This window comes from Sphaerodactylus townsendi, linkage group LG04, assembly GCF_021028975.2.
Source record: "Sphaerodactylus townsendi isolate TG3544 linkage group LG04, MPM_Stown_v2.3, whole genome shotgun sequence".
In the NCBI taxonomy this organism is placed as follows: Eukaryota; Metazoa; Chordata; class Lepidosauria; order Squamata; family Sphaerodactylidae; genus Sphaerodactylus; species Sphaerodactylus townsendi.
Window position 1 is genome coordinate 29,499,474 of NC_059428.1, and position 25,253 is coordinate 29,524,726.

Sequence of the window (25,253 nt, forward strand, 5' to 3'; positions counted from 1 at the left end):
ATGCTCAGCTGAAGCTGTAGCAACTTATGAATGCTGCTTGATAGCTGAAACAGAGGCCTTTGTTTCATGGAAGTGATAAACCTGTGTGTTGACTACTCAGTTTCTTGGTAGGCGAGAGCTCACATGATTAAATGCTCCATAAAAAAACCCTAGAGAATGCTTTTTACATAATAAACTAACTTCCAAGATAAATATAATCCTCCTTGATATTAGTTTTCTGTACGGAGGGTATTATTTGCATTGAGGAGCATTCTGTCATGTGAAACTTCTGAAGCGATACTGGCCAATCATAGGATTACTAACTTTATGAGAAATAGGACATATTCTCAGGGGCTTGGAGGCTATGAACCAGATCTGTGATAATCCATCTTTGCTTTGTATCAGTTTTTACCCTATGGGAGCCTTGTTCTGATTGTCTCATTGATATACTGGTCTAATCTGGGAGGAATATAGTACTGAAGTGAATCAAGATATGACATTGCTAATGCCTGCATTCTGATTGGCTGTGTAGCATGACTGCAGACTGCATTGTTCACTGAGGGTTTAAAGTTATTTTCTTTCCCTTTCCCCACAGATTTAGTTCTTTGTGATGCGAAAACATTCAGTAATGGGCACAAACATTTTACAGACGGAATATACCACATTGAAGCTTCTGCTACTTCTAACATATTTCGTAAGTCGATGAAAAAGACTATTTATTTAGTTTATTTATAGACTGCCTTTCAGCTAAAAATGTCCCTGTGTTTACAAGGTCTTCAGTAAAATAAATAAAATCAATAAAACCACTTCAAAACATCACACAGCAAAACATTTTTAGCAACAGTCCTCTTCCCGTCTGTTGCAACGTTACTGTGGGACTTAAACACACAATAAGAATTATCCCATTATTTTCAGTAGGAGTTAATGTGCCTGAGATTCTCTAAAATGTGCCCACCAGATGCAACACAAAACACATTCTTGGAAGTATGTGTTACTGCAACCATTGGGGTTTTTTGACCAAGTAAATGTGTTTAACATCAGGCTGTTAATCTATTCTTTGTTCAGAATAAATTTAAAAATTTCTGAAATAAAAGAAATATCTAACTACTTAAACATCATGTTCTGAAGTCAACATCAGTCTAGAACCAGGGGGCATTCATTGAAAATGCTGGGGGGAAGAATTAGGACTAATAAAAGGAAACACTTCTTCACGCAACGTGTGATTGGTGTTTGGAATATGCTGCCACAGGAGGTGGTGATGGCCACTAACCTGGATAGTTTTGAAAAGAGCTTGGACAGATCTATGGAGGAGAAGTCGGTCTATGGCTACCTATCTTGATCCTCCTTGATCTCAGATTGCAAATGCCTTAGCAGACCAGGTGCTCAGGAGCAGCAACAGCAGAAGGCCATTGCTTTCACATCCTGCATGTGAGCTCCCAAAGGCACCTGGTGGGCCACTGCGAGTAGCAGAGAGCTGGACTAGATGGACTCTGGTCTGATCCAGCAGGCTCTTTCTTATGTTCTTATGTTCTTAATTTAGAGTTGCCAACTTCCAGGTGGGGGCTGGAGAACTCCCAGGGTTACAACTGATCTCCAAACTTCATGAATAGTTTATTTGCTTTTAATTAATTTATTTTTGCTCCCCTTCTCCCAGATATAATGTCTGCTTTGGAAAGTGGACTTATGGCATTATAACTGTGTTCTCTCCCCTCCCTAAAGCCCATCCTCCCAGGATCCAACATGAAATCTCCAGATATTTTCAGACCCGGAGCAGGCAACTGAGGGGACCGGGTGTGTGTGCAATGCACCGGGCACACACCCCTGAGGGGGTGTGGCGAGGGTGTTCTGGGGGTGTGGCGAGAGCTTTCCGGGGCAGAGCGGGGGCAGAGGATGCACCAGTGCACCGGCCACTTTTCCCCCTTGCTACGCCTCTGGCTGGCAACCATCTATGCTTAGATGATAGATCAGCTATTTTTAATATATTGGAGGTTTCAAATAAAACAGGTTAACTGAAGCATAACTTTGTTTACATTTATGTTTTTCTCTTAGTTGAATACTATAATTTGTGAAACAGGAGACTGCAGAGAGCAAGAGTTCAGAGATCACGATGGAAACTGTGTGCTGTGCAAACAGTGTGGACCTGGGATGGAACTGTCAAAGGCATGTACATGACTATTCTATAAAATATCCTCTCGATCTTATCCCGTTTTTGCAACAAATGTCAATAACTTGAGTATTTCTCAGTACATATTCTGTTGAGCCACTTTATTTAGTGGATCAGCACTTACAAATGCAAGATAACTATTTTTAAAGTTAATTAGATTTCTAATTTTACTCACTGGGTGAAGTCATTTTATGCCATTCTTTAGAGTGAGATTTCTGTTGTAGGTTTCCTGTTTAGAAGTAACATCTAAGGCTGTGTGGCTTTTCTATTCTTTGCTGTATTCAGCTCTGGAGGGGGAAAAACAGCAAAACTGAAGGTTTGTGGTTTCTGAGTGGTTTGAAGAGATTTGCTCAAAAATCCATAAGCTTAAAAGTTTCTAGAAGGATTTGCATCTTAAACAACACTACAGCCTTTCATCACTATCCTGCCACTTTCGGTTAAGATACCCAGGTTTTCAGAGCATTTAGAAAGAAACAATTATAATTGATTTGAATAAATCTTCTGTATGGTTTCTGACACATGAAAGAATGAGAGGTGTTTTTGTACCTCAATACATGCTGCAGTTTTTCAGATATATTATACTATTGGATAACTAAGAATATATAGGTGTAGAGCTACAATAAAAGTATACAGTTATTTGCTCTGTTAAGAACATTTACACAGTATGTGCTAGCTCAGGCCACGATCCAAAGAACTGCTGTGGTAGTCATGCCTGGGCATCGGTCATACCCAGTAGCATTTTTTAGTCCCCTCAGGTTAAAATTGGATTACTGTTCAATAAGTACAAACATGAAGAGCCATGGATTTGTAGTTCTTTGAATCCCAGCCTTATTTTTTAAAGTTCAGCAGATGTGCACATACAGTTAGTTTCAGTCTGTCTATAAATAAACACAACTCTTTATCCCAAGGAATTCAGGAACTCGCTTAGAGTTGTTCAGTCAAGAAGAAAACTGAAACAAAACAACACACGGGTTTATAAAAAGGGGTTGCAGACTTGAAACTTTAGGCATTTATATGTCATAATGTTAACTTTGGCTAGACAGCTGTTGCTATATTGCTCCCTGTTTCTGTGTTGATTTCGGAATGTAGGAAATATAAAAGAAATAGGACTATGAAAGAAACAGAAATAGATGTGAGCATTTGTAAGCTTTTAACTGAAGTGTATTGTTGAAAGTTTTCACAGCGGGAATAAACTGGCTATTGTGGGTTTCCCCAGCTGTGTGGCCGTGGTGTGGTAGTTTTAGCGCCTAGTGTTTCACCTGCATCTGTGGCTGACATCTTCAGAGGCATGTCAGTTTAAACTGCCAGTTTTAACAGAACTTTTTAACAAATTCTTAGTTTTCTGCAAACTTTTATGAATGTCACACATGCCTGTTGTCGAAGGAATAGAGACGGAGTCTTGTTTGTGACATCACATTGAGTTTTGAAGGCACTCAGAATGCCTCTGAAATACTTCTTGAGAACTGGCACGCACTTATCAACTCCAAACACCATGCAATAAACAAGCTTCAGCCCTCTTAAGCTCTGACCTAGGAAGTTATTGTTAAGAACATAAGAAAGAGCCTGCTGGATCAGACCAGAGTCCATCTAGTCCAGCACTCTGCTACTCGCAGTGGCCCACCAGGTGCCTTTGGGAGCTCACATGCAGGAGGTGAAAGCAATGGCCTTCTGCTGCTGCTGTTCCCGAGCACCTGGTCTGCTAAGGCATTTGCAACCTCAGATCAAAAAGGATCAAGATTGGTAGCCATAGATCGACTTCTCCTCCATAAATCTGTCCAAACCCCTTTTACAGCTATCCAGGTTAGTGGCCATCACCACCTCCTGTGGCAGCATATTCCAAACACCAATCACATGTTGCGTGAAGAAGTGTTTCCTTTTATTAGTCCTAATTCTTCCCCCCAGCATTTTCAATGTATGCCCCCTGGTTCTAGTATTGTGAGAAAGAGAGAAAAATGTCTCTCTGTCAACATTTTCTACCCCAGGCATAATTTTATAGACTTCAATCATATCCCCCCTCAGACATCTCCTCTCGAAACTAAAGAGTCCCAAACGCTGCAGCCTCTCCTCATAAGGAAGGTGCTCCAGTCCCTCAATCATCCTTGTTGCCCTTCTCTGCACTTTTTCTATTCAATATCTTTTTTGAGATGTGGTGACCAGAACTGGACACAGTACACCAAGTGCGGTCGTACCACTGCTTTATATAAGGGCATGACAATCTTTGCAGTTTTATTATCAACTCCTTTCCTAATTATACCCAGCATAGAGTTTGCCAGCCCTGACCCCTGTAGCGTGTATGTGAAGTTTGGATTTTTTGCCCCTATGTGCATCACTTTACATTTTGCTACATTGAACTACATTTGCCATTTCTTAGCCCACTCACCTAATTCATCAAGGTCCGCTTGGAGCTCTTCGCAATCCTTTGTGGTTCTCACCACCCTACATAATTTGGTATCATCTGCAAACTTGGCCACCACGCTACCCACCTCTACTTCCAGGTCATTTATGAATAGGTTAAAGAGCACTGGTCCCAAAACAGATCCTTGGGGGACACCACTCCCTACATCTCTCCATTGTGAGAATTTCCCATTTACACCCACTCTTTGCTTCCTATTTCTTAACCAGTTTTTAATCCATAGGAGGACTTCCTCTCTTATTCCTTGATTGCTGAGTTTTCTCAATAGTCTCTGGTGAGGAACTTTGTCAAAAGCCTTTTGGAAATCCAAGTATACAATATCCACTGGTTCCCCCTTATCCACATGCCTGTTTACACCCCCAAAGAACTCTAGTAAGTTTGTAAGACAGGATTTGCCTCTACAAAAGCCATGCTGACTCTTTCTCAGCAGGTCTTGCTTTTCTACATGTTTTATAATTTTATCTTTAATGATAGATTCTACTAATTTACCAGGAACAGATGTCAAATTGACTGGCCTGTAATTTCCCATGTCCCCCCTAGATCCTGTGGGTTATTTCTTAGGAATAGTTGGTTATTTCTTAGGAATACTGTTGGTTATTTCTTAGGAATACTGTTGGTTATTTCTTAGGAATAGTTATGACTGCCAGTTGGGTAAACCTGCTCATTTGTTTGCTGTGCAAAAAAAAAAAGAGAGAGAACTGAGCATATATAAACATAGTGATTATAAAAATGGAGAAATGGTGTCTTTGTGCATAGTCAGGAAACCAGTCTTCATAGAGGTGCAGTTCAACCTGTAACAATTGTGTGTTTTATTTCAGCAACTAAGGTAGAACAGGTGCAAATGCCAGGAGCCAATCACACGTACACTCTTAATATAAGTAATAAATTAACACTACTTCTGTAAAAATATGTTACTACGGAACAAAAAAATGGTCAGAGATTATTCTTCTTTGGCCACATAAAACAACTAGGATTGTGAATGAAAAGCAAAGCCTGCTGAATTTCTTAAGCCTGCTGAAATTCTGCAAGAAATTGACTCTATGTTAGGCCTGTAATGCATTTAGCAGAGATTAGTGTGACTATCGATTGATCTTTACTCACAATGGTTGTTGTCCACGACAGAACAGGAATTATAATTTCTTTACCATGATATGACTAAATGAGAACTGAAACGAAGCAGTCATATTTTCTTTTGACCAACATAACTTACTAACTCCAGCTGATCAACAGCCTAGCTATAATATCCTGCCAATGCTCTCCAAAAGTCATTTAAAGTCAAATGAGGAGGGCTTCAGCTGCTGCCTAGAGGCAGATGTGTAGCAAGGGGGGAAAGTGCCCAGTGTACCAGTGCGTCCCCCGCCCTGCCCTGGAACACCCTCACCACGCCCCTGGAGTGCCCCCAGAATGTCCTCGCCACGCCCCCACCCAGTGTGTTGCGTCCTCCCCTGTCCCCTTGGAGCTACGCCTCTGCCTAGAGGGAAAAGGGGAGGGTTGACTTGTGGACATAGCTGTTGTAAGAAAGTATGGAGTGGTCTCTTTTGGAGGCAGAAATATATATGAAGGAAGCTATGTAATAGCTTTACCATGTTAATTTGGACTGAAGGATGCCTGAATCCTTTTAGCCATCTGGGAGGGTCTTATTACAGTAGTTCCTTTCTGCATTACAATTTTCCTATCTGAAATATATTTATAATTAGTGGTGACATGTGGTATGACTTTTTTATTTGATGGAAGGAGTCATGGTCTTTAATCTTGAAAAATGTAGCATTCTTTTAAATGGCCTGGTGGCTCAGTAAAACATTCTGAATTCTAATCTTGAAAGGCGATGGTCAGAAGTACTTATAAAATGAGACTACACAATTTCAAATTAATGCTGTGCCACAGTATAGATTAAACACATGCCTCAGCTCCTCAAAATCATGAATCTCTGTGAAACATAAGATATAACTCAAAAAGGTTTCTTAGTATTTCTGTAAGCCGTCTACATTGTTCTGGATGGGGAATATGTTTTTGGGAAAGGTTATTCTTTGGAGCCATGCAGTCTTGTTCCACTGAATACAAGAAATGTTTTCTGGTTATCAGAAAAAAAAAATGTTCCTCATTATTTTCTGTAAACTAGACTTCTCAGCATTCATGTTCATTAGTTAACTGAACTGATGCCCATGAAGACTGATTAGCAACAGGGCAGATTGCAGGAAAAAAAGCTAACAGAAGCCATTAATATTAAAATTATTCACACACTTAAGGAAATTAAATATAAAACATTGCATGGAATGTGGAACATTTCTGAAAAGTTGCTGTTGGCTATTTATTTCTCCAGTTAAGTATAAACCTTTATATCAGCCTTTTACTTTTTCTGTTTTGGTGTAACTTTCTGAAAGCTGCTTTCATCTCAGTCAATACCTGACTTAATTAAAAAAACTGATAGCTCAATTCCTGCATAAGCTCATAATGATGTAGCAGCAGGAGCCTTGGGAGTCCTTTATCATTCAAATACTCAGTGAGTTCTCAAATAAAATGGGTGGCTAAGTTTTGCTTATGGAAGCAAGGGAGATTGTTTGCAGCAGAAGACACATTTGAACCTGCTGAAAGGATTGCTTTTGTCTCTAGAAAGTCTTATTCTCAGAAATAATTACTCTGGGTCCTCATTTCATCCCTGCGGTCTCTCCTTATTCGCCGTTCCAAGTTTCTGAATAGCTTGTTCTTGCTTGCTAATCCTTACAGGAATGCGGTTTCGGATATGGGGAGGATGCCCAATGCATGACATGCCGGCCAAACAGATTCAAGGAGGACTGGGGCTATCAGAAGTGCAAAACGTGTTTGGATTGTGCTCTAGTAAATCGATTCCAAAAGGCCAATTGTTCTGCTACCAGCAATGCTGTTTGCGGAGATTGCTTACCAGGGTGAGTGGCAAAGAAATTGCAAATCGTTTGTCTGCACTATGAGTGAAATTTTCTTTGGATTTAGAATTTCCTAATATCCTGGTCTAGGCTACAATCATGAACAAACCATTTTATCTTTCTGGTTTCTTTGTTGATATATTGGCATGACTCTTAAGCATTGACTTCCATGTCCATGTCAAATACTTAAGCAGTATCAGAAAACACTAGCAATTATTATCACCCTGACCTAGATAGTCCAGGCTAGTGGGATCTTGTCAGATTGCAGAAGCTAAGCAGGGTTGACCCTGATTAGAACATGGACGGGAAGATCCCCAAGAAAGTCCAGGGTTACTGTGCCGAGGCCGGCAATAACAAACCACTTCTGTCCATCCCTTGCCTTGAAAACAGTACAAGAACATCATAAGTAGGTAGCAACTTACTTAACAGCAGTTCCCACCACCAATTATTATTTGTAGTGAAATTATTTCCTACCCATGGAATTATTTCATAGCCTAGAAGTCTGTTGATGGATGGAGTTAAGAGAAGTGGGAGAAGCAGGGGCCCAGCAGAACTCACCAGGCAAATTCAGCTGTGGGCTGCCTGCTCACGTGGGCTGCCTCCTCAGCAGACAAATGCGAGGAAAGCCCTTTATGAACCCATTGTGCAGGAAACAGTGTTCCATGCATAATGAGCCATTCAGTTGACCCATAACACAGGTGTTTGTTGTGGCTCAGCAGGATAGCATCTGCTTTAGATGAAAGAGGTCCCAAGTTTACTTTCTGGCATCTCCAGCTAGAAGGGTGAGGTAAAAGGCAGTGGCGTTCCTGCCTAGGGACAGGGGGTACCCTCTGTCCCCGGGCGCCCCCCATTTGGTCACGTGGGGGGACGCCAACATTTCAGGGTCGTTTGTGTGTTTTTAAAGTTTTTAAGTGTTTTTTCACGTTCCGGCCTGCAGGGGGCGCATTTTTAAGGCTAGCGGCACCAATATTTCAGGGTACCATCCAGAGACTGTCCTGATGATACCACCCAAGTTTGGTGATTTTTGGTTCAGGGGAAGCAAAGTTATTAACCCCCAAAATGGATGCCCCCATCCCCATTGTTTTCAATGGGAGCTAACCTGAGATGGGGGCTACCCATTTGAGGGACCATAACTTTGGTCCCCCTGAACTAAACTTCACCAAACTTGGGTGGCATCATAAGAATAGTTAACAGATGATACCCTGAAAATCTGGTGCTACTAGCTTTAAAAATACACCCCTTCCCGGCACCCCAAGAAATTTGCCCAAGATTCTTTGTTTTGCAGTGACTTTGCTCCATTGTAGGCAATGGGGAATTTCTGAGAGTGTAGGCAGGCTGCACATTTTTGAAGATAGAGGCACCAGACTTTCAGGGTGGCTCCAGGAGGGCCTCCTGGTAATAGCATGCAGGTTTGGAGACCTTTGCTTCTGGGGGTTTGATTTTATGGGCCCCCAAAAGGCTTATTTTGTTTCCCCGCTCCTGCACATGAAAACCTGTGGGCTGAGTTCTCTCAGAACTCTCTCAACTCCCCCCCACTCCAGAAGCAAAGCTCACCAAGCTTGGCTGCTATTACTCAAGGCCTCTTGGAGCCACCTTCCCCCCCCCCCCCCCCCCCCCCCCCCCCCCCCCCCCCCCCCCCCCCCCCCCCCCCCCCCCCCCCCCCCCCCCCCCCCCCCCCCCCCCCCCCCCCCCCCCCCCCCCCCCCAACTCCCCCCCCTCCCCCCCCCCCCCCCCCCCCCCCTCCCCACCCCACCCCCCCCCCCCCCCCCCCCCACCCCCCACCCCCCACCCCCCCCCCCCCCCCCCCCCCCCCCCCCCCACCCCCCCCCCCCCCCACCCCCCCCCCCCCCCACCCCCCCCCCCCCCCACCCCCCCCCCCCCCCACCCCCCCCCCCCCCCACCCCCCCCCCCCCCCACCCCCCCCCCCCCCCACCCCCCCCCCCCCCCACCCCCCCCCCCCCCCACCCCCCCCCCCCCCCACCCCCCCCCCCCCCCACCCCCCCCCCCCCCCACCCCCCCCCCCCCCCACCCCCCCCCCCCCCCACCCCCCCCCCCCCCCACCCCCCCCCCCCCCCACCCCCCCCCCCCCCCACCCCCCCCCCCCCCCACCCCCCCCCCCCCCCACCCCCCCCCCCCCCCACCCCCCCCCCCCCCCACCCCCCCCCCCCCCCACCCCCCCCCCCCCCCACCCCCCCCCCCCCCCACCCCCCCCCCCCCCCACCCCCCCCCCCCCCCACCCCCCCCCCCCCCCACCCCCCCCCCCCCCCACCCCCCCCCCCCCCCACCCCCCCCCCCCCCCACCCCCCCCCCCCCCCACCCCCCCCCCCCCCCACCCCCCCCCCCCCCCACCCCCCCCCCCCCCCACCCCCCCCCCCCCCCACCCCCCCCCCCCCCCACCCCCCCCCCCCCCCACCCCCCCCCCCCCCCACCCCCCCCCCCCCCCACCCCCCCCCCCCCCCACCCCCCCCCCCCCCCACCCCCCCCCCCCCCCACCCCCCCCCCCCCCCACCCCCCCCCCCCCCCACCCCCCCCCCCCCCCACCCCCCCCCCCCCCCACCCCCCCCCCCCCCCACCCCCCCCCCCCCCCACCCCCCCCCCCCCCCACCCCCCCCCCCCCCCACCCCCCCCCCCCCCCACCCCCCCCCCCCCCCACCCCCCCCCCCCCCCACCCCCCCCCCCCCCCACCCCCCCCCCCCCCCACCCCCCCCCCCCCCCACCCCCCCCCCCCCCCACCCCCCCCCCCCCCCACCCCCCCCCCCCCCCACCCCCCCCCCCCCCCACCCCCCCCCCCCCCCACCCCCCCCCCCCCCCACCCCCCCCCCCCCCCACCCCCCCCCCCCCCCACCCCCCCCCCCCCCCACCCCCCCCCCCCCCCACCCCCCCCCCCCCCCACCCCCCCCCCCCCCCACCCCCCCCCCCCCCCACCCCCCCCCCCCCCCACCCCCCCCCCCCCCCACCCCCCCCCCCCCCCACCCCCCCCCCCCCCCACCCCCCCCCCCCCCCACCCCCCCCCCCCCCCACCCCCCCCCCCCCCCACCCCCCCCCCCCCCCACCCCCCCCCCCCCCCACCCCCCCCCCCCCCCACCCCCCCCCCCCCCCACCCCCCCCCCCCCCCACCCCCCCCCCCCCCCACCCCCCCCCCCCCCCACCCCCCCCCCCCCCCACCCCCCCCCCCCCCCACCCCCCCCCCCCCCCACCCCCCCCCCCCCCCACCCCCCCCCCCCCCCACCCCCCCCCCCCCCCACCCCCCCCCCCCCCCACCCCCCCCCCCCCCCACCCCCCCCCCCCCCCACCCCCCCCCCCCCCCACCCCCCCCCCCCCCCACCCCCCCCCCCCCCCACCCCCCCCCCCCCCCACCCCCCCCCCCCCCCACCCCCCCCCCCCCCCACCCCCCCCCCCCCCCACCCCCCCCCCCCCCCACCCCCCCCCCCCCCCACCCCCCCCCCCCCCCACCCCCCCCCCCCCCCACCCCCCCCCCCCCCCACCCCCCCCCCCCCCCACCCCCCCCCCCCCCCACCCCCCCCCCCCCCCACCCCCCCCCCCCCCCACCCCCCCCCCCCCCCACCCCCCCCCCCCCCCACCCCCCCCCCCCCCCACCCCCCCCCCCCCCCACCCCCCCCCCCCCCCACCCCCCCCCCCCCCCACCCCCCCCCCCCCCCACCCCCCCCCCCCCCCACCCCCCCCCCCCCCCACCCCCCCCCCCCCCCACCCCCCCCCCCCCCCACCCCCCCCCCCCCCCACCCCCCCCCCCCCCCACCCCCCCCCCCCCCCACCCCCCCCCCCCCCCACCCCCCCCCCCCCCCACCCCCCCCCCCCCCCACCCCCCCCCCCCCCCACCCCCCCCCCCCCCCACCCCCCCCCCCCCCCACCCCCCCCCCCCCCCACCCCCCCCCCCCCCCACCCCCCCCCCCCCCCACCCCCCCCCCCCCCCACCCCCCCCCCCCCCCACCCCCCCCCCCCCCCACCCCCCCCCCCCCCCACCCCCCCCCCCCCCCACCCCCCCCCCCCCCCACCCCCCCCCCCCCCCACCCCCCCCCCCCCCCACCCCCCCCCCCCCCCACCCCCCCCCCCCCCCACCCCCCCCCCCCCCCACCCCCCCCCCCCCCCACCCCCCCCCCCCCCCACCCCCCCCCCCCCCCACCCCCCCCCCCCCCCACCCCCCCCCCCCCCCACCCCCCCCCCCCCCCACCCCCCCCCCCCCCCACCCCCCCCCCCCCCCACCCCCCCCCCCCCCCACCCCCCCCCCCCCCCACCCCCCCCCCCCCCCACCCCCCCCCCCCCCCACCCCCCCCCCCCCCCACCCCCCCCCCCCCCCACCCCCCCCCCCCCCCACCCCCCCCCCCCCCCACCCCCCCCCCCCCCCACCCCCCCCCCCCCCCACCCCCCCCCCCCCCCACCCCCCCCCCCCCCCACCCCCCCCCCCCCCCACCCCCCCCCCCCCCCACCCCCCCCCCCCCCCACCCCCCCCCCCCCCCACCCCCCCCCCCCCCCACCCCCCCCCCCCCCCACCCCCCCCCCCCCCCACCCCCCCCCCCCCCCACCCCCCCCCCCCCCCACCCCCCCCCCCCCCCACCCCCCCCCCCCCCCACCCCCCCCCCCCCCCACCCCCCCCCCCCCCCACCCCCCCCCCCCCCCACCCCCCCCCCCCCCCACCCCCCCCCCCCCCCACCCCCCCCCCCCCCCACCCCCCCCCCCCCCCACCCCCCCCCCCCCCCACCCCCCCCCCCCCCCACCCCCCCCCCCCCCCACCCCCCCCCCCCCCCACCCCCCCCCCCCCCCACCCCCCCCCCCCCCCACCCCCCCCCCCCCCCACCCCCCCCCCCCCCCACCCCCCCCCCCCCCCACCCCCCCCCCCCCCCACCCCCCCCCCCCCCCACCCCCCCCCCCCCCCACCCCCCCCCCCCCCCACCCCCCCCCCCCCCCACCCCCCCCCCCCCCCACCCCCCCCCCCCCCCACCCCCCCCCCCCCCCACCCCCCCCCCCCCCCACCCCCCCCCCCCCCCACCCCCCCCCCCCCCCACCCCCCCCCCCCCCCACCCCCCCCCCCCCCCACCCCCCCCCCCCCCCACCCCCCCCCCCCCCCACCCCCCCCCCCCCCCACCCCCCCCCCCCCCCACCCCCCCCCCCCCCCACCCCCCCCCCCCCCCACCCCCCCCCCCCCCCACCCCCCCCCCCCCCCACCCCCCCCCCCCCCCACCCCCCCCCCCCCCCACCCCCCCCCCCCCCCACCCCCCCCCCCCCCCACCCCCCCCCCCCCCCACCCCCCCCCCCCCCCACCCCCCCCCCCCCCCACCCCCCCCCCCCCCCACCCCCCCCCCCCCCCACCCCCCCCCCCCCCCACCCCCCCCCCCCCCCACCCCCCCCCCCCCCCACCCCCCCCCCCCCCCACCCCCCCCCCCCCCCACCCCCCCCCCCCCCCACCCCCCCCCCCCCCCACCCCCCCCCCCCCCCACCCCCCCCCCCCCCCACCCCCCCCCCCCCCCACCCCCCCCCCCCCCCACCCCCCCCCCCCCCCACCCCCCCCCCCCCCCACCCCCCCCCCCCCCCACCCCCCCCCCCCCCCACCCCCCCCCCCCCCCACCCCCCCCCCCCCCCACCCCCCCCCCCCCCCACCCCCCCCCCCCCCCACCCCCCCCCCCCCCCACCCCCCCCCCCCCCCACCCCCCCCCCCCCCCACCCCCCCCCCCCCCCACCCCCCCCCCCCCCCACCCCCCCCCCCCCCCACCCCCCCCCCCCCCCACCCCCCCCCCCCCCCACCCCCCCCCCCCCCCACCCCCCCCCCCCCCCACCCCCCCCCCCCCCCACCCCCCCCCCCCCCCACCCCCCCCCCCCCCCACCCCCCCCCCCCCCCACCCCCCCCCCCCCCCACCCCCCCCCCCCCCCACCCCCCCCCCCCCCCACCCCCCCCCCCCCCCACCCCCCCCCCCCCCCACCCCCCCCCCCCCCCACCCCCCCCCCCCCCCACCCCCCCCCCCCCCCACCCCCCCCCCCCCCCACCCCCCCCCCCCCCCACCCCCCCCCCCCCCCACCCCCCCCCCCCCCCACCCCCCCCCCCCCCCACCCCCCCCCCCCCCCACCCCCCCCCCCCCCCACCCCCCCCCCCCCCCACCCCCCCCCCCCCCCACCCCCCCCCCCCCCCACCCCCCCCCCCCCCCACCCCCCCCCCCCCCCACCCCCCCCCCCCCCCACCCCCCCCCCCCCCCACCCCCCCCCCCCCCCACCCCCCCCCCCCCCCACCCCCCCCCCCCCCCACCCCCCCCCCCCCCCACCCCCCCCCCCCCCCACCCCCCCCCCCCCCCACCCCCCCCCCCCCCCACCCCCCCCCCCCCCCACCCCCCCCCCCCCCCACCCCCCCCCCCCCCCACCCCCCCCCCCCCCCACCCCCCCCCCCCCCCACCCCCCCCCCCCCCCACCCCCCCCCCCCCCCACCCCCCCCCCCCCCCACCCCCCCCCCCCCCCACCCCCCCCCCCCCCCACCCCCCCCCCCCCCCACCCCCCCCCCCCCCCACCCCCCCCCCCCCCCACCCCCCCCCCCCCCCACCCCCCCCCCCCCCCACCCCCCCCCCCCCCCACCCCCCCCCCCCCCCACCCCCCCCCACTGTTGAGGGAAAAACAACCCTTTAAAGGGTTGTTTTTCAGGGCGGCCTGACACCGCCCTGGGGGAGAGGGAGCGGAGTCAGGTCGGCGCTGCTGCGTTGCAGCAGCGCCGCCTGTGCGAATGGCTCCCTGGGGACGGCGTTTATCCCGTCCCCAGGGCGCCATTTACGGGCCGTGCGGAAACGGCCTTAGAACATATATGTCTATGATGAGCATCATTTCTGAAAAGCTTTGGATACTGATCATTCAAAAACGAACACTGCAATCCACCAGGGGGGGAGGGGGCAGTGCTGCCGCTGTGCTGCCACGCCACCTCCAAAGAGGATTGGGAACATGTGGGGAAGATGCAAAAAATGTACAAGGATAGGCTACCCTGAAGTTGCTGTTTGCTTTCTTCAAATGAAAATACATTAAATCTTTCTACACATCTGTTTTAACCATTTCTTAATAATAAATTCTGGTATCGTAAACAATTATTACTATTGATATAGTGCTTAGACCTAGGGACAGTTACGTTTTCTGAGCCTAACACACCTGACAGGACTATTGTGATGTATTGGTTTGGCCAATTTTTGTTTGCTCTTGAATGCTAGGTTGAGGCGACAAACATCCTGAGCTAAAGTCCCAAAGTATGACTGGGACATGAATGAGGACGAGAGAATGCTAGTAGGGGTTGATTATTACCCAGATAGCTATAAATTTAAGGGGTAGCTTTCATCTTCTTCCTGTATGTAGACCTTTTAAAGCAGAGTTGTGGTTTAAATATTTACCCATGAAAAAGCAAGTTGTGGGCCGTTAAAAGACCGTCAGAAAGTTGAAAGGATTCTTTAATAGACAAGCAAGGAGTGTGAAAGGCCAGGAGAATTGTTATCGCTCTTAGGTAAACGTTAAAGGGTAAACATTGAATTTTGTGTTATTTGATAATAGCAAATTATGGTTATACATGAATCTGTTTTACAATACCAAGTCCAAATAAAATCTGCGTTTTCTGAGATTGGGAGTGAAAGCACAAGAGCAATGCAAGTTCAGTTTTTAAACAAAAATTACAAAAACACACAGAATAATCTAAAGACTAAATTAATGTGTGATTCTATTCACCTATTTCCTTGTAGGGGAAAAATAATTATAAAAAGTATAAATGTTACACAAAACGATGAATATAAAAATATGAACAACAATATAAATATAAAAATTAAGATACAGGAAAAGCAAAATTCATGTTCTCCTAAATGGACCTCAACAATTTTTTTGAAAATAGTAATGAATTACTGTTACTATTATACAAACATCTATATAAATATATAGATATATTTTGATATAAACTATAGCAGGGGTCTTCAAACTATGGCCCTCCAGATGTTCATAGACTACAATTCCCATCAGCCCCTGCCAGCATGGCCAAGTGGTAGGGCTCATGGGAATTGTAGTCTATGAACATCTGGAAGGCCATAGTTTGAAAACCCCTGAACTATAGAAATGCCTTGGAAAGGTTTCCATTTCAAATGGACAAATTCAGTAGGAGGTGAGTACTTATGAAGCAGTGGCGATCTTTGGCACCATGCGATGTTGTCACTTCGGTCACAACCTAGAAGCTCTGGCATGACACCAGGGCAACACAAAATTCTGTGGTTTTCGTGCAGTTTCTAAGTGAGTGCTAGAGCATTGCCCTGCTGCGATGCCACCATTTCGGTCTTTTTCTGGGCTTGTGTTCAGTTCAAACAAAGAACTGTAGGACAAGATGCCATTATAAATGTATAAGGTTGTTTTCTTAAGCATAAGTCGCTTGACTTAAAAAGTACCTCTGGCAAATCATGTCATTCATCCTACTTTAAAATATTTGCCATTCACACAGAGGTAGAAAACCATTTCCAGGAAGATTTGGCGTGTGCCAAAAATGTGTGAAATTGGTGGTGCCAGCCAGATATAAATCAAACAATAAATAGTTCTGTTGTGCGTTACTGGCAGATCCATGATTGCACCTTCCTTTTTTTTTTAAACTTCAAAACAACTGCAGGTGACATAGATTAGGTACACCTTTTGTGGGGCAGGGGAGAGGACAGCTAATCCCCCCAGTGTCATTTTCCTGATCCAAATGTTGCCCTGAATCTTCTGTTTGCGCGTTGGGGAAAAACAGGCTCCTTCTACATATCTCTGTGGTTTTTTTTATGTGGTACAAATAAGCAGTTTGGGGGAGAAATTGAGATTGTGAAACAGCCTGGGGGAAGAGTTATACTTCCTCTCCCCCCAACAGTGCAGTCTAAATGCGGTCCCACAACAACTGCTTCGAACAACAACAAAAAAACCCTAAGGAGATTGCCACCAAGCTTTTTATCCAGTTTGGCTCACTAAATACCAAAAAAAATCATAATTATAGTACTTTTTATTTTCTTAAAGTGAACATTTGGCTATAGTGACACAGACGAAGATAATGGGGCCTGATTAAAGAAACTGAGAAGATACAGAACTGACCATAATTTGTCCCTCGAGCATTTTGTTTAGTAAACTCTGCACTAGGATCTTCTTACATCTGTATTTCTGGTTTTATTTTTCTAGGAAATTTGAGGGGAAAAAACTTTTTAACCACAAGTACTGATTGCAGCATATTATGTTTAACAAAACAAGATTCTAGATGAATTTAATATACATCGTCTCAGTGTTGGTTATATCAGCATTTCCTCTTCAATGTTCCAATTTCATACAAATGTAGAAATCAACAGCTCATTTACATGACCAAGGTTTCTAGACTTGTTTACTCAGGGTGTTTATCCTGAATTACAAATTCTGTACACGGAAAACAATTATTGAACATATTTGCAAGGTCCAGTATATTAAAAATTGCAGACTTTCCATCAGATAAGTCGGGTAAAAGCTCTTTTGGTCAGATGAGTGGTTTCAATCTCAGTCGTGGACCTGGACATCAAGTTAGAACAGGAGCAGCATTGGCGTAGGAGGTTAAGAGCTCATGTATCTAATCTGGAGGAACCGGGTTTGATTCTCCGCTCTGCCGCCTGAGCTGTGGAGGCTTATCTGGGGAATTCAGATTAGCCTGTACACTCCCACACACGCCAGCTGGGCGACCTTGGGCTAGTCACAGCTCTTCTGAGCTCTCTCAGCCCCACCCACCTCACAGGGTGTTTGTTGTGAGGGGGGAAGGGCAAGGAGATTGTAAGCCCCTTTGAGTCTCCTGCAGGAGAGAAAGGGGGGATATAAATCCAAACTCTTCTTCTTCTTCTCTTTTCATAATAAAGCTAACCAATCACCATCATTTAACAATAGCTTGTTAAAGCTAAACACCCCAACCTTAAAGGCATTTTCTGGAAAAGGTCACATAGATTTCAATAGAACACCCAATTAACAGTGCAGTCCTGAGCAAAGATACAACCTTTGAAGCAAATAGGCATGGAAGGGCTCAATTCTATTTAGCATTACACTGAAAGTGTAACGCTTACAATCATTACAAAATCTGCTTGCCCTTGCTGGGTGCTTTGTCACACCCAAGTTCTTCCATTATGAAGCAACTGTGTGACAGAGCTCCCAAAACACAAAATGCCAGGGCCTTCCCATCCATAGCAGATTTCTTTTATTTGTAATGCATTGCACATTTGCCTTTTCCCCCAATTTACTGTCTAGACGGCTCCTTCTCTGAAGTTCAGAGCTTCTCTGAAGCACTTACAGTACTTTCTTAGGATGTACACCAGTAGTATGGATCTTCCTCAAACAAGCAAAAAACGAGAGCTGTAAAGGAACTGAAACAGGTGGGTTTCTGGAACACATCTGAATGTCCTGATTTGTGGGTTGAAGTCCACAGCTCAGCTGTAGGGTTCGAGAATGTCAGTATTTCTCTTTACCCAGCTTTCTGCACAAGTTGGTACTAGAAGCAACCTTTCATCTCTTGAGTCAATCCTATAATTAGCAGCCTTCTTTGCCGAAGGCTGAGTGTTTGTTTTAGGTATAGTGTGTCTGCAAGAACTTGAATTTAATCATTACTTTTTATTAACAAAGAGGTAACTGCTCAGCCATCAGTTTGAAGTGAACTTGAAATTCCTCAGGAGGAATAGGGATAATGATTGACTCTACTGAGTGGATACCACAAAAAGTATTTATTTATTAACACAGCTGACTCTTAAGGTCACTTGCAGTACTCTTGCATGCATGCTTTGAATTCAGAAAGAAACATTTGATGTTAATTAATAACTCATGTGTTTGATACAACTCATTAAAAATGTAGATTGGATGACTCTTATTGACCTGCTTTTAAGTGAGTTTGTCTGTTGTGTTTGTTTGGAGGCAGAACAACACCCAGGCTTACCAGCAGCATCAGGGAAACTAACAGAGGCAACCAGAGGCCAGTGGGTGACAGGAAACCCCCAAACAGATGCCATTGCTGGCACTGATGAAAATCCAGAGGTCATTGGCAAACTGTCATCTGGGCTGAGGCTAGCTGAGCCCAGGTCAGAGGACACCAGCCTGACAAGTATGGGCACACAAATGGGGCGGGGTTGAGCCCTTGGGACTAAGCAGGTGGCTGCTGGCCCACCAAGGAAGAGGTTGGGAGGGTGGAGGCAGAGAGGACCTGCCCAACCCTGGAGAAAACACATCCTGGACCCCAGCAGGACTTTCAGGGCAGAGCAACCAGGGTTGGTCTAGGGCAGGGGTAGGGAACCTGCGGCTCTCCAGATGTTCAGGAACTACAATTCCCATCAGCCTCTGTCAGCATGGCCAATTGGCCATGCTGGTAGGGGCTGATGAGAATTGTAGTTCCCGAACATCTGGAGAGCCGCAGGTTCCCTACCCCTGGTCTAGGGGGAAGAAGCCGCCAACCCCAACCTTTTAAGAGCTGATGAGAAAATTGGCACTTTCTGGTAATGCAATTGCAGCAGCCACTGGAGTAAGAGGGAAAATGAGATAGCGCTCTGAGGCTTCAGGGTTCTTCTCCGAGCACAGGGCATCACAGTGGACAGCAGGGCGTCAAAATGTCAGCCACAGTGACTCCATTATCAATAAACAAAAAGAAAATTTCAGTGAAATTGCATTCCATAACCTAAGGTATTCTGGGGGCGGGGTGTGTGTGTATATCAGTAATCTTTTTTAGTTCTTTATATTATGTAAGTTCAGATAGAGGGTGAAATATTGTTAGGCCTGCATGTGCCGAACAGCATATTCAACCAGACGTGAGAAACTGGTATAGCTTTCCTGTTAGCTTGCCAGAAGCCATCAACACACTAGCAGTTGTGTGACATGCTTTTATACCACATGTTCCACGGCAATTTTTCTATGAAAGGCTGTCTCTGGGAACACTGAGGTAATATCTTTAGATGTGTAAAACATTATTGTTCCCCAATATCAGCAATTTAAGTAGATCCAAGGAAACTGGGCTGCGACTGTGAAACTTTTGTCTGAGCATTTACCAGGTGCTTATCAGCCTGTTCCTATCTGTATTATTCTAATAGCTTTTGAGAGCCAGCTTGGTGTACTGATTAAGAGCGGCAGGTTCGATTCCCAACTCCTCCACAATGAGCAGTGGACTCTAATCTGGTGAATTGGATTTGTTTCCCCAGTCCTGCACATGAAACCTACTGGGTGACCTTGGGCTAGTCACAGTTCTCTCAGAACTCTCTCAGCCTCACCTACCTGGGGAGGGAGGGAAGGCGTTGTAAGTTGCTTTGAGACTCATTGCAGTAGAGAAAAGTGAGGAATAAATTCAAATGCTTCTTCTTCAAGCCTCATCTTTGAATTCCTAGCTTTCGCTTTTTAAAAATCCCCTCTTTTCATTGTGGAGATATAAGGAAGAATGTGTGGGCAGTTTTTCTCAAAGTTGCCTAGGAAAGAATGAGGGAGAGGAAAAAAGACTGGTGCTAACTATTAGCTCCATAGTGACAAATTCAGTCTCATCTGCAACGTCCTGCAAACATTTTCCTCAGAGTCCTTTGCTTCTCTCTTACTTGTTTCTCTCTTTTTAATATCCACAATGATGAGAGAGAACATTAGGAAGTAAGCTCCAATAACATTTACACTGGTTTGGGGTTGTGTCCTCTGTTAGGCTCAGCAGTAGCTGCAGCATCTACCCTGTTTCCCCGAATATAAGGCATCCCCTGAAAATAAGACATAGTAGAGGTTTTGCTGAAGTGCGAAATATAAGGCATCCCCCGAAAGTAAGACATAGCAAAGTTTTTGTTTGGAAGCATGCCTGACGAACAGAACACAGAAAAATAAGACATCCCCTGAAAATAAGACATAGCGCATCTTTGGGAGCAAAAATTAATATAAGACACTGTCTTATATTCGGGGAAACACGGTACTTGCAGCGGAAGTGGGAGCATGAGAATTAATGCCCAGTTTACTCAGCCTGTTTTTTTTAAAAAACATATTAATTGTAACTCCCATTATTGTACCTTGTACATCCTATACTGGGTAAGATGAATTCCATTGTAATTGTTCCGGAATCATTAATTAAGCATGTTCATACACTATAGACCACCTGGAGGAAATGTTTGATCAAGGATGCCCTGTTATCAATTCAAACCTTCCAACAAGCATGTAGTTGCCCTCACATGTACCCCAGGCAGTTTTTTTTCAGAGAAGAGATTTTAATTCCTCTCTTGCCACTACTGTGGTAACAGAGGCCCTTAGGAGGAGGACGGCTTCTTTCTTCTGTTGAATACTTTCGTAGCCTTAACATAAAAGCTTTTTTACATGTAAGAGTTTATAGTGGTTTTACCATTCTTTGGCAGTCCTTGATCTCCCAACTGGCTATTTTAGCTGGAAAGATTGTTTTGCAGGAAATTATGGTCCTTCAGTTTTGTTCAGGCACAGTCTAGTTTTCATGCTTTCAAGCGAATACATTTGGGTGGTTTCTGCACAATCTTTTGGTCGTAGCAAATTCTTTTCTTTCCCTGCGAAGTTGTTGTAATGATTCGGGGTTCCACAAGCACTGCCTTGGGTGAGCTAGCAGTTGTAAAACTGTAAGAAATAAGGTCTCTTGTGTGTACAAGAGTGAGCCTTCTCTAACCTTGGCACAGAATATTCATTTTTTCAGAGAGCGGAAGTTAGATTGGACCAGGGATTAGTGCTTATGGTGCATGTAGCCATCCTGCCTTCCTAGGGTTGCCGGCTGACTGAGAGAAAAATGTCCTGTCCTTTACTAGAAGTTTAATTTGTGGAAATCAGCAGGTGAAGCTTTTCATGTCATGGATGTAGTGTTTATCACCTGGTAAATTATATCATATTACGCCTCTATGGGAGAGATACTACATTTTTCTCCAAGCTTGTTGGGAACCCTACTACTTTCTACTGCCGCAAGAAGAAAGGTACTTAAAGTACTAGAAACTATTTCCTGTGATGTTCTGTTTCCTTTATAAATGATCATCCTAACAATGAAGTTATCATTAGCAGTGGAATTGGCTGCTTGGGGAGATGGTAAGCTCCCCATCGCTGACAGTCTTCAAGCAGCGGCTAAATGAACACTTGGAAGGGATGCTTTAGCCTTATCCTGCATTGAGCAGGGGGTTGGACTAGTCCAGGGGTCTGCAACCTGCGGCTCTCCAGATGTTTATGGACTACAAATCCCATCAGCCCCTGTCAGCATGGCCAATTGGCCATGCTGGCAAGGGCTGATGGGATTTGTAGTCAATGAGCATCTGGAGAGCTGCGGGTTCCAGACTCCTGGACTAGATGGCCTGCATGGCAGTGGTGGGATCCAAAATTTTAATAACAGGTTCCAATGGGGGTGGGGGGAATTCAAACAGTGGCGCCGCCGCACACACACACCTCCAGTCCCTATTGGACAGGGAGGTTGCTTTAGTAACCTCTTCTCGGCACTCAGAAAAAATTAGTAACCACTTCTAGAGAAGTGGTGAGAACTGGTTGGATCCCACCTCTGCTACATGGCCTCTTCCAGCTCTACCTTGCTCTTACACTTCCCTACTTTAAGCTGCCTTATAGTGAATCAGAGCATCAGTCCATCAAGGTCCATATTGTCTAACTCAGACTGGCTGCAGCTCTCCAGGATTTCAGGTAGCGAGGTCTCTAGCATCACCTGCTGCCTGGTCCTTTTAACTGAAGATGCCAGGGGTTGAACTTGGGACCTTCTGCATGCAGAACTGAGGCTGTACCACACAGTCACAGCCCCTCCCCTACCTTGAACTCCTGGAAGGAAAGAAAAAGTAAAATGTAAAAGACAGGAAGCGATTACTGATAGGAAGCTGGTTTCGTGGATAAGCCGTGTTTAAAACAGAATGGTTTAAAATTTTGTGAACCGTTATGCAATAGAGTTTCTGCCAAATTAAGTATCAGTTTCCTTTGAATTGTATATTTCTTCAGTGGGTATAGCAGCGGTTCTCAACCTGTGGGTCACGACCCCTTTGGGGGTCGAACGACCCTTTCACAGAGGTCGCCTAAGACCATCGGAAAATGGTCTTTTTATATTTTATATATACCGATTTTATGGTTGGGGGTCACCACAACATGAGGAACTGTATTAAAGGGTCGCGGCATTGGGAAGTTTGAGAACCACTGGTGTATAGTCTAGCATCCTGATATAAATGCTCCAGTTGGGGAGGAGGTGTGGCTCAATGGTAGAGTATAGGCTTGGTTTTGCCGAAGGTCCCAAGTGAAAAGGGTCAGCTAATAGGTGCTGTGAAAGACCTCCACCGGACACCTTGGAGAGCTACTGCGAGTCGGAGGAGACATTGCTGACTTTGATATCCTAATGCTCTGATTCAGCATAAAGCAGCTTATATATATAGCATGGAAGCTTCATGTTGTCTGTCCATTTATGGTTTGATCTAATCTGGGTGTTTGCTTGTGTGTCTATATGTAAGTATATTCTCCTCCTTAATGGATTAAAGTAATTGATGAAATGTAGTATTCTCAGAATGTAATTGATGAAATGTGGTTAACTCCAAATGTGACAATAATGAGGGAAAAGTAAAGTTTAACAGAAGTTTTGATTTTTCTTGAAAGGGTGAAAAGTAAAAAACACAAGATGTGGTCCAGTTTATACTGATGTAGCAGCCTTGTGCAGGCACCTGTGTTGGGCTGACACATAATTTCCTGGCATTGTATTTAAGGATAAACTGTATTAAGCATCTTGTTCCTTGTTAGAGATGCGGTTCCTTAACAAATCTCATTTAAATGCTCAGACCTTATTGGACCCAATTTCCCACCTCTAAACTGTGTGTGTACTTGTCTGTATTTAGGCACTACAAAAGTGAATCTGATAAAAATCCCATCAACTGCTTCCAGCCCGCGAGACACTGCCCTGGCCGCTGTGATATGCAGCGCACTGGCCACTGTACTCCTGGCCCTCCTCATCCTGTGTGTGATCTATTGCAAAAGGCAGTTTATGGAAAAGAAGCCAAATTGTAAGTTTCTCATACTATCAAGAGATCTAATTCTGAATGTATCTCAGAATGTGAGGCAAGAAATTCACAAAAAGAGGGCATATTTAGGTAGGGCGGGTTTTTCTGCAGCCCTCAGGCTTGCAAAGAAAGATTGAAGGGAGGATTAAAGTAAAGCAGATTCAAAATTCTTTAAAAATTAAAGAAAAGTGAGATCTCACAGTGTTCCATGTCTATCATAGTTGCCATCTTGGAGGTGGCCTCAAGATGCATTGAAAGGGTTGGGAGAATGGCAGCCAGGAAGAGCCAGCACTGAGTGCTGGAAATGTTTGTTGAGTATTCAAGGGAGCAATGAAATACTTGTTATATAGATCTCTTTCAGCTCAAAGACTAAAAGCAGCTTGTATAGGAATGTGAAGTTTTACTGGATGTGATTAGATAATATTGTAAAGGCAGTTTTATCAATACACCGTGTTTCTGTTCTAAAGGGTCTGTGAGATCACAGGACATTCACTATGAAGGCTCCGAACTATCATGTTTTGACAGACCACTTAACATATATCCTCACAGAGCATGTTGCCAGTGCCAACGGGACATGTGTGGTAAGTACAGTCTTCTCAGTGGAGTTTTACAGGAGCAGGAATACTTGGAGCACTAGGAACACGAGATGCAGTTGGCTTCATAGTTTGAGCTATCTCGTTCCCAAATAATCTTCATAGGACTGAGGAACTGAATTGCTGTGACAAAACAGAACATTTTGACAAGAAGTATCCCATCATAACAAACCCAGTGGCTACTGCACTGCTATGTACATTTCAATCAATTGGAATATTCTGGAGTATATTTTTATTTATGGTGCTGTTCTATCCTCATAGCTTACTCATTCTCAGAAACCATATTTTACACTAATATTGCTGAGGGAAGTTAAAGAAAACTACGTTTTAAAAAATGTTCCTGGGTAGTGGGACAGCTTAAGAAGTCATACCAAAAATATAGCCTAGCTCTGTCAGAGTAACATTAGATTTTCTTCAGTCATACACTAGAGATTTGTTTGATTGATTTCTTTCTAACAGTCAAGGAGAGGAATGTAGAAATCAGGCATCTGGCATCCGATAAATTTGTGGTTGGAAATATGCCTTATATAGAAAGTTGTACATTTGCTTCAGAATCTTTTAAGAGTAACCAAATTAGATTGTGATTTAATTTGTAATTATAGCTTTCTGTATCAGTTGTGCTTTGCAGCTATATTTCCTATGGATACAAAGGACTCTTTGTAGTGGCAGAGAGCGCTTTTTTTTTCAGTTAGTCATCTCAAATTTTGTCCAGAATCTCTGCATTTTTTGAAGTTAATTATTGCAGCATGGAGCAAAAACATCAAAATCAGTCAAGCAAAAGTTCCAAGACTGATGCTTGGAAGAGAAGCACAAAGAATTGTGACCAGATTCAGAAACAAAGCAGAATCTTTTCAAAATACTTTCCCACATCACTAAAGCCAAGCTCAACACGGCACTCCACTTCTTATCCTGTAAAGTGCCTGGGGCCCCCAAGTCTATAAGTGTGTTAATGCTATGTTTCGCTATCTTGTTGATGGGTGGTAGTTTCAGTCTTCTTAGCACAATAACCATTTTTAAGTAGATTGTCAAGACTGTCCCTGGGTTGATACACAGGTACTACAGATGTTGGTATGGTTCATATGTTTATTAAGGCAAGCATTCCTCTGTAGGCCCAGTACACCTGATCCCATCCCTGTGCTGTGATGATACTTGCAGCCTGGAGCACAGTTGTCAGAGCTGTCCTTTCCACTCTCAGACCACACTTCACGAAAGGTAAGTCTGTTTTTGACAAGCCCTTATTGCGAACTG

At 52.0% G+C, this 25,253-nt stretch overlaps 1 protein-coding gene across 1 annotated transcript in view; it reads left to right on the forward strand.

The window, feature by feature from the left end:
- The window catches only part of TNFRSF19 (TNF receptor superfamily member 19), a 55,254-nt gene that overhangs the window by 22,718 nt on the left and 7,283 nt on the right, over positions 1 to 25,253 (forward strand). Inside the window, exons 2-8 of the mRNA XM_048494040.1 lie at positions 575 to 673; positions 2,029 to 2,139; positions 7,281 to 7,459; positions 21,984 to 22,066; positions 23,194 to 23,415; positions 23,880 to 23,993; positions 25,115 to 25,217. Of these exons, the coding sequence (XP_048349997.1) occupies positions 590 to 673; positions 2,029 to 2,139; positions 7,281 to 7,459; positions 21,984 to 22,066; positions 23,194 to 23,415; positions 23,880 to 23,993; positions 25,115 to 25,217 (896 nt within the window). The 5' untranslated portion in view covers positions 575 to 589. The remainder of the gene's footprint in view (positions 1 to 574; positions 674 to 2,028; positions 2,140 to 7,280; positions 7,460 to 21,983; positions 22,067 to 23,193; positions 23,416 to 23,879; positions 23,994 to 25,114; positions 25,218 to 25,253) is intronic.